This window comes from Diaphorina citri, unplaced genomic scaffold (genome assembly GCF_000475195.1).
Source record: "Diaphorina citri unplaced genomic scaffold, Diaci psyllid genome assembly version 1.1 scaffold560, whole genome shotgun sequence".
Lineage (NCBI taxonomy): Eukaryota > Metazoa > Arthropoda > Insecta > Hemiptera > Psyllidae > Diaphorina > Diaphorina citri.
Window position 1 is genome coordinate 55,468 of NW_007377994.1, and position 9,479 is coordinate 64,946.

At 40.1% G+C, this 9,479-nt stretch overlaps 1 protein-coding gene across 2 annotated transcripts; it reads left to right on the forward strand.

Annotated features, from left to right (window-relative positions):
• The first annotated feature begins 1,744 nt into the window (after nt 1–1,744).
• On the forward strand, nt 1,745–8,790 carry LOC103510105. 2 transcript variants are annotated; one of them, XM_017444445.1, is made up of 6 exons: nt 1,745–1,971; nt 2,864–3,256; nt 5,321–5,521; nt 5,962–6,235; nt 6,644–6,807; nt 8,478–8,790. In XM_017444445.1, the coding sequence occupies exons 2-6, from the start codon at nt 2,962–2,964 to the stop codon at nt 8,768–8,770; spliced, it is 1,227 nt and encodes a 408-aa protein (XP_017299934.1). In that variant the 5' UTR covers nt 1,745–1,971; nt 2,864–2,961; the 3' UTR covers nt 8,771–8,790. The 2 variants fall into 2 exon arrangements, with proteins under 2 accessions (XP_017299934.1, XP_017299935.1); XM_017444446.2 differs by lacking the exons at nt 1,745–1,971; nt 2,864–3,256 and adding an exon at nt 4,486–4,905.
• The last annotated feature ends 689 nt before the right edge of the window (nt 8,791–9,479 follow it).

Here is a 9,479-nt window from a genome sequence, read left to right on the forward strand (position 1 = left end):
AAAAGAAAAAGGTTATTCTATCTAAAAGGAACCTGTGGGAATGAAATAATCAAATTGAACACAAGAGTTGAGAACCAAAACTGTTAGCTTTTACAGATACATTTAATTTTCGCCAAAGGATAAGATTGGAGAATGCAATGTTTGCACTTTGCAATGCGCGACTCAGTTCAAATTCTATGGCTCCAGATCTAGAATTTGTTGGAGTACAGTAGAACCTCGATAATATTTCAACTACCCTCGGTCCCAATCAGTGGAAATAATCGAGGTTCTACTGTACATCTTACTAATATTCATCCCAGTTAGTAGAACCTCGATAATATTTCAACTACCCTCGGTCCCAATCAGTGGAAATAATCGAGGTTCTACTGTACATCTTACTAATATTCATCGGTTGGTAAAGACGAAGGAAATGGAAATGACAGCAGTAAAAACTTCTTTTAGAACATGAAACAGTGCCAACCTGATTCCTGAAAAAAAAAAGACAAGGACAGGAGAAGACATCTTTGAAGAAGTCAAACAGGACTCTTTGACCTGGCTGAAATCATCTTGGGACCAAATTTGATCTGGGTACCGAACATTTGTAGACCGGCCGAGTATTTTTCAGCCCAGTGCTTGGTATATGGAGGACGCACTCAGCCTCGTGAGGCGTGAGGGCAAGTGAGTATAAGCTACTTTAATCGAGTGAATAAAAAGAAAATTCAAAGAGTCATTATAGCCACTCCACTCCGTGGCCGAATGCATATCACATATAGGAGATCCTGAGTTCCATTCCCGGCCGAGTATTTTTCAGCCCAGTGCTTGGTATATGGAGGGCGCACTCAGCCTCGTGAGGCGTGAGGGCAAGTGAGTATAAGCTACTTTAATCGAGTGAATAAAAAGAAAATTCAAAGAGTCATTATAGTCACTCCACTCCGTGGCCGAATGCGTATCACATATAGGAGATCCTGAGTTCTATTCCCGGCCGAGTATTTTTCAGCCCAGTGCTTGGTATATGGGGGGCGCACTCAGCCTCGTGAGGCGTGAGGGCAAGTGAGTATAACTTTAATCGAGTGAATAAAAAGAAAATTCAAAGAGTCATTATAGAACGTTCTTAGAATTGCTGTGATATCCACAAAGAGAGGTTTTCAGTTTTACCACAGATAATAGTAAGCGTTCCTACATATGGTATTACCCGATGATCTTCCGATGGAGCCAAATTAGCCAACATACTGGTATCGAACATGTAGTAAAAAATTCACAATCATAAAATGTAAATCTGACAATCCTCGCATTGAAATTTAATGGACGGATCGTGAGATTTATGAATGAACATGACGTACGAGTATGAATGAACGAGGTAGTAGCAATAGTAGTAAATAACTCAATAATGAAAATGAGAAAACAAACAATTTAATTTTGCGTGAAATGACTGGATCTAATGAAATGCGAGGGCGGCAATGACAAGATGTAAAATCTATGAAAACAATCACACCAACTTTTTGGAAGAAAGTGAGGTGAGATGGTAAATGTGTCTCTCAAAGGCGGAAATCCAATAAAAGCATATCTAATATCTAAAAAGATTCTGGAATAATAATGAAAACTAATACCTACCTAACTACAATGATATTAAAATTATTATAAATAGTGGAATGATAATAATAATAAGGATTAGAAATTGTGATGACAATGATGACCTCTCTATATAGTCTTGTGGATGATAACAATCAACATTTTATCTGATAAGCAACACACATTGGAACGACACACCAAACAGTCAAGAGAAGAGACAATGAAACTATTCCATCTATTCTAAAATACGACAATAAACCCAACACTAGAGCAATCACAGTAGAACTGTTAAACCGAGATGTAGTGGACACGTGTTTGTGCGACCTATAAAACACTAGACTTGAAAACATTGTGGTTTCCATCAGCCACATAAACGATTAAAAGGAAACAACACATAAAGGAAAAATCATTAGGATACCAATGGTAAAGAATAAAATTTACCTTTTTAGTATAATAAGTACAGAGTAAAATAAAACATACAGAATAGACAAGTTAACAATACTTTCAGGTTCAGGATGTCGATGATGTGTGTGATTGTAAAACCTAACAAAATAATAAACGCCACGTTTAAAGAAAGTGTTTAAATATTTTGAGCAATAACACTCATAGTGCATTTACCTAAGTTAGATAGCAAGTTTTTACATACGAAAGGAGTTGACTTGAACTTGAATTAGACTTTTCGAGTTTTCTTTAGTCTTTGATTTTATTTATTTACTAGCTGAATTCCGTCGCTTCGCTCCGGAATCCCGCTAGTTCATCCCGAGGCATGGCCAAATTTGTGGAAAAGGCATGGCCGAACTTGTAGTTATCAAACTAATAAAAACATCGAAACTCAAATATTAGGCGAGCGAGGAAAAGTTTTCTCTCCCTCAGTCTCTGCACTCTGTGTATTTCTTATGGTGATTTTAGCGATCAAAAATTGATCATATCTCGGGATCGGTTTAGATTTTCGCAAAATCCTTTCTTATTGCACACCTAGACCATAAAAGGAATATGCCTACCAAATTTCAGCTTTCTAGGTGTTGTGGTTCTCGAGATAGAGCGATCAGTGTGTGAACTATGAAATGTGAAATGTGAAATGTGAATGAGTGAATGGATCTTGTTCTTATAATATAAGATTGACAAAAAAAAAAAGAAATCACAACCAAAGAGTTTATAAGCTCAGTTCAATTTTAATTATCCATTCAGGTCACTTTGACAGTCACAGCTCACTCCCATACAATCGCCTGTAAAATAGTTGACCCTTCATAACAGTTCATTGAACTGATTGGAACTAAAACATGACCAGATGACCACATTTTGTATCATGTTTCAGAAAGCAAAATGAAAACCAATAGAAGCACCAAGCAAAGTAACAAAGAATACCTTGTCAGGACCTAGGAATAGGAACATTGCCTGGCAGTCTACATAACTATGCGTTACCGGTATGAAGCGTCACCATTGACGATTGTTCTACTCCATCTAGTCCAAGCTGTCCTGATAGACGGCCAGTCCTCGGAGGAATATACAACGGCTGTACGAAATGTCACCAAGAGGCCGTACAAACCCGTGGAGGAATTCAAGGGGAGACATTTCTTGGACCAGATGGCGGAAGAACTGACCTTCCAACACAAACATGTGATTGTGAAGCGAGCAGCCGCTATGAAGCGAAAACACAAAGATCAAGAAGTCACCAAGAAGCGGTTGCCACGAACCACCCGAGTGAAAAGTAAGTTCAATGAATTATCTTTCACAACAACGACGACGACAAAAAAAAAAAGAAATCACAACCAAAGAGTTTATAAGCTCAGTTCAATTTTAATTATCCATTCAGGTCACTTTGACAGTCACAGCTCACTCCCATACAATCGCCTGTAAAATAGTTGACCCTTCATAACAGTTCATTGAACTGATTGGAACTAAAACATGACCAGATGACCACATTTTGTATCATGTTTCAGAAAGCAAAATGAAAACCAATAGAAGCACCAAGCAAAGTAACAAAGAATACCTTGTCAGGACCTAGGAATAGGAACATTGCCTGGCAGTCTACATAACTATGCGTTACCGGTATGAAGCGTCACCATTGACGATTGTTCTACTCCATCTAGTCCAAGCTGTCCTGATAGACGGCCAGTCCTCGGAGGAATATACAACGGCTGTACGAAATGTCACCAAGAGGCCGTACAAACCCGTGGAGGAATTCAAGGGGAGACATTTCTTGGACCAGATGGCGGAGGAACTGACCTTCCAACACAAACATGTGATTGTGAAGCGAGCAGCCGCTATGAAGCGAAAACACAAAGATCAAGAAGTCACCAAGAAGCGGTTGCCACGAACCACCCGAGTGAAAAGTAAGTTCAATGAATTATCTTTCAGGACGACGACGACGAAATGACATTTTTATCTAATTAGATAGTTTGGAATCCACCACTGGTTTGCTTTCCATTGAATGAAGTGAGTTCAAAAAATCATTTCCATCAATAATTTCTGAATACTAACTTGTGAATTGATACAGAATGTAGTGAGTAGTGTGTATTATTGAACTAGCTGAATTCCGTCGCTTCGCTCCGGAATCCCGCTAGTTCATCCCGAGGCATGGCCAAACTTGTGGAAAAGGCATGCCATTTCCATCAATAATTTCTGAATACTAACTTGTGAATTGATACAGAATATGAGTAGTGTGTATTATTGAATTGGCAAAAAAAAAAAAAGAAATCACAACCAAAGAGTTTATAAGCTCAGTTCAATTTTAATTATCCATTCAGGTCACTTTGACAGTCACAGCTCACTCCCATACAATCGCCTGTAAAATAGTTGACCCTTCATAACAGTTCATTGAACTGATTGGAACTAACCAAAACATGACCAGATGACCACATTTTGTATCATGTTTCAGAAAGCAAAATGAAAACCAATAGAAGCACCAAGCAAAGTAACAAAGAATAACATGACCAGATGACCACATTTTGTATCATGTTTCAGAAAGCAAAATGAAAACCAATAGAAGCACCAAGCAAAGTAACAAAGAATACCTTGTCAGGACCTAGGAATAGGAACATTGCCTGGCAGTCTACATAACTATGCGTTACCGGTATGAAGCGTCACCATTGACGATTGTTCTACTCCATCTAGTCCAAGCTGTCCTGATAGACGGCCAGTCCTCGGAGGAATATACAACGGCTGTACGAAATGTCACCAAGAGGCCGTACAAACCCGTGGAGGAATTCAAGGGGAGACATTTCTTGGACCAGATGGCGGAAGAACTGACCTTCCAACACAAACATGTGATTGTGAAGCGAGCAGCCGCTATGAAGCGAAAACACAAAGATCAAGAAGTCACCAAGAAGCGGTTGCCACGAACCACCCGAGTGAAAAGTAAGTTCAATGAATTATCTTTCACAACAACGACGACGAAATGACATTTTTATCTAATTAGATAGTTTGGAATCCACCACTGGTTTGCTTTCCATTGAATGAAGTGAGTTCTTAAAAAAAATGAATCTAGTTTGAATAATTGGTCCGCGATGTCTGTGAAACATTTTGTCTGAATTAGATGAAATTTAAAGTGTTCAGCACAAATTTGCCTAGTTTGCTCATCATAAAAAAACTTGTTGTATCTTTGGGGGCACCGTCGAAGTCCTTTTCTAAATGACTTCTAGAGGTCAGTGTACCTACATACCAGTATATTATTTAATCAGCAAATAAATTGAGTTTCAAGTGTATGTTGATCCGCCGTTTTTGGAGTGTGGTCTTTGTTAAAAATTAAAATCTTAACCGTTTCGTTTTCCAGCGTCCAAGATTTGGACAATTCGCACGACCTCTTCGACAACTATTCGTCCCCTCAAATACAACGATTCTCTACGGAAGTGTCATCGACGAAAGTTGATGAACATAGCTGTGGGAAATGACAAGATCAAGTTCGAAGAGTGGATCAGCAGGGAAGAGGATCGAAAGATCTACCATGAGGTCATGAAGCCGTGGAATGTGATTGGTAAAACCCTTACTATGATTATTCTCATTGGGGTTTATGAAGGCTGGGATCGAGGTTTCAATAGAAAACTCTTTCATAGACTCTTTCAAACAACATTTTGTCTTCTTCAAACAGCCTTTTGTCGCCTAAAAATAATAATTAAAAAAAAAGTTCTCCTAAAAAGCTTGTAAAATGATTATTGGACAGTTTTTTTTTCTTTTACTATTACCTATTTTACAAAACTCTTGTCCATGTTCTGACAAAGAGAAAATTTCATTTTTCATTTCCAAGAAAATTTTGTCTTGTGAGGATTTGGCGATATTCTTTATGTACCTATATGTAGGTATATTCTATAATTCCGTTCGTACTTTTTCAGGTGGTCCCAAAAGTCCGCAGCGAAAAATCCGCAAGCGTCTGAATCGACAGAACAATATTCTATAATTCCGTTCGTACTTTTTCAGGTGGTCCCAAAAGTCCGCAGCGAAAAATCCGCAAGCGTCTGAATCGACAGAACAAGTTGAACGTATCGCAAGTCCTCATCTCCACTCATCTTGGCTTCAACTACACCATGTCCCTCCTTCAGTTCAAGCAACAGAAACCATCTTACCTGGTGAACTGGAACGTCAGTCATTTCCAGATCTACAATACGAGTATCGATACCAAGGGTCTGCATCAGGGTCGGCTATCTCTCCTGGAAACGGCCAAGAATCCAAACCTGACCTTGTTTGACTTGTGGTAAGTTGTCCCACTATCCGTCCGAATCCCACTATCCGTTCATGCCACTCTCCACTCACAGTAGGTACATAATACTCACCTTCTTAGTCAAGATTAAATGGGAATATTTACATTTGCCTTTCAAGTCACAGCATGCTCACTCGCATGATTCTCATAGCCTCATCGGTACAAATATGTGACTGGTGAATGGTAACAAAAAACCATTCACCAGTTATTGTGAAACACATATGTGACTGGTGAATGGTAACAAAAAACCATTCACCAGTTATTGTGAAACAAAAAGTCGAAATTCAAAATCCTCTAGTTAAAACTTGCATTCACCAGTTATTGTGAAACAAAAAGTCGAAATTCAAAATCCTCTAGTTAAAACTTCTTACTCAGTTCGTTCGATCCCTTTGTTTTATCCAGGTGGAATGATACGGAGCGTAACCTGGACACTCAGATCCGTACGATCAGTTTGAATCGTTCTCACATATACCGCGTCAAATACCCGAGACGACAGGATAGAGGACATCGGCCCACCTATCTGGAGAAGAAGAAAGCCCGTCTGGATCTGTTGAAATACTATATCGGTGAGTAAAGGCGCTATTACACTGGGGTAACAGGAACCAGGCTTCAAGATTATAATATAATACACTGGAGAGCAATAAATTCGGGGCAACTCTATTTTTTGGGTTTTCTCAAGCTGCTGCTCAGTGTTCAATTTTTCGGTAAAACCATTATTTTACAAAAAAAAAAAAAAAAAAAAAAAAAAAAAAAAAAAAAAAAAAAAAAAAAGAACACTGAGCAGCAGTTTGAGAAAAACCAAAAAATAGGGTTGCCCCGAATTTATTGCTCTCCAGTGTATGTATCAATCTAAACCAAAATCCTTGAAGCATGTAGCTCATGTTGACCGTCTGTCGTGTCGATTGAGAGTTTGAAGCATTCTTCAGTGCAGCATGCTACTGCCTCAGTTTAATTGCTCCTTATGGAATGAATTTGTTTCGACTTCATTTTACCTTACAAAATGGTACTCCTCTGCCGTCCATCACCGTAAGACAGATTCCATACCTATTTCACGGGCACGGAACGTAAGTAAGTCTGACTCAATTAGTTCATTACTGCTGGTATTTCAACCGCAGATCTTTCGGTTATGCTGTTATGCATATTTTTTTTTCTTCTTCGCCTTCTTCTTTTACAAAAGTACCTAATTATGAAATTACTGTCTGCACTACATTCTATACCTTCTTTGTGGTAAAGCAGACAGCTTCTTCACAACATTTGTGGATACCACAGTATTACCAAGTGCCTCACTTACAATTAATTCTCATCTACTCCTATCATCAATCTTTTTACTCTGGTAATGCCCCACTACTCGATTAAAGTAACTACTTGACTGTCCTCACGAGGCTGAGTGCGCCCCGAACTCCAAGCACAGAGCCGAAAAAACTTCGACCCCGCCGGGAATCGAACCCGGGACCTCCAACTTGCCCACTCGGCCACGGAGTTTGGTAACTCCGGGTACCAGTAGAACACAGTTCAATTAATTCAGAGGTTTAAACATTATTGAGTCCGTCCGTTGATTTCTGCATATTCGGTCTCGAAGTCCTGGCTCAACATTCTCTCTCTGTTCCAGGCACTTGATATTTTTTTTCTTCTTCGCCTTCTTCTTTTACAAAAGCACCTAATTATGAAATTACTGTCTGCACTACATCCTATACCTTCTTTGTGGTAAAGCAGACAGCTTCTTCACAACATTTGTGGATACCACAGTATTACCAAGTGCCTCACTTACAATTAATTCTCATCTACTCCTATCAGCAATCTTTTTACTCTGGTAATGCCCCACTGGTCGCTACTCGATTAAAGTAACGACTTGACTGTCCTCGCGAAGCTGAGTGCGCCCCGAACTCCAAGCACAGAGCCGAAAAAACTTCGACCCCGCCAGGAATCGAACCCGGGACCTCCAACTTGCAAGGTCGCTACTCGATTAAAGTAACGACTTGACTGTCCTCACGAAGCTGAGTGCGCCCCGAACTCCAAGCACAGAGCCGAAAAAACTTCGACCCCGCCAGGAATCGAACCCGGGACCTCCAACTTGCAAGCCTAGTGTGATGCCCACTCGGCCACGGAGTTTGGTAACTCCGGGTACCAGTAGAACACAGTTCAATTAATTCAAAGGTTTAAACATTATTGAGTCCGTCCGTTGATTTCTGCATATTCGGTCTCGAAGTCCTGGCTCAACATTCTCTCTCTGTTCCAGGCACCACCCCGGGTGAAATTGTCCCCACCCGTTACTTCCCGAGGGAATTAATCAAGAATCGTCAGACCCCCATCAAGAAGTTATCGAGGAAAGTGATGGCGCAACAGAAGAAGGATCGTCTGAAACGAATCAACAGAGAGCGACGACGCAGGAAGAAGTTGCAACGAATGGGCTTCAAGATCACCAACATTCCTACGCCAAGCTCTACCAAGAAGGTAATACCTGTCACACATGTAACGCTCTACCAAGAAGGTAATGCCTGTCACACATGTAACGCTCTACCAAGAAGGTAATGCCTGTCACACATGTAACGTTCAAGAAGCTTGAACGTGTGTGTGACGGAAAAAAGATCACAGGTAACAGGCAGTATGAAATGACGGCTGTTACCTGTCACACATGTAACGCTCTACCAAGAAGGTAATGCCTGTCACACATGTAACGCTCATGTGAATTTTATAATAAGTACCTAATAATTATGTAATGACGGTTCTAGAGACGTTTTTTTTTACCCCAAATAGCAACAAATTTGCCTATGATGCTGGTTCAACAGGAAAACATCATAACATAACAGTGGATGACGGACACAATTCTCATCTAGGTGCTGATGCTGGTTCAACAGGAAAACACCTTAACATAACAGTGGATGACGGACACAATTCTCATCTAGGTGCTGATGCTGGTTCAACAGGAAAAAACCTTAACATAACAGTGTGGATGACGGACACAATTCTCATCTGCTGGTTCAACAGGGAAACACCAGAACATAGCAGTGGATGACGGACACAATTCTCATCTGCTGGTTCAACAGGAAAACACCAGAACATAACAGTGGATGACGGACACAATTCTCATCTGCTGGTTCAACAGGAAAACACCAGAACATAGCAGTGGATGACGGACACAATTCTCATCTGCTGGTTCAACAGGAAAACACCATAACATAACAGTGGATGACGGACACAATTCTCATTTATCCTTGAAGAATTCTTTTTTCCTGACTTC

Bases quoted from the DNA above. Each gene is read 5' to 3' on its own strand.
- LOC103510105 (XM_017444445.1), top strand. From the start codon at position 2,962: ATGCGTTACCGGTATGAAGCGTCACCATTGACGATTGTTCTACTCCAT. The intron at 6,236-6,643 runs GTAAGTTGTCCC...TGTTTTATCCAG, and splicing joins CTGACCTTGTTTGACTTGTG to GTGGAATGATACGGAGCGTA. The intron at 6,808-8,477 runs GTGAGTAAAGGC...TCTCTGTTCCAG, and splicing joins TCTGTTGAAATACTATATCG to GCACCACCCCGGGTGAAATT.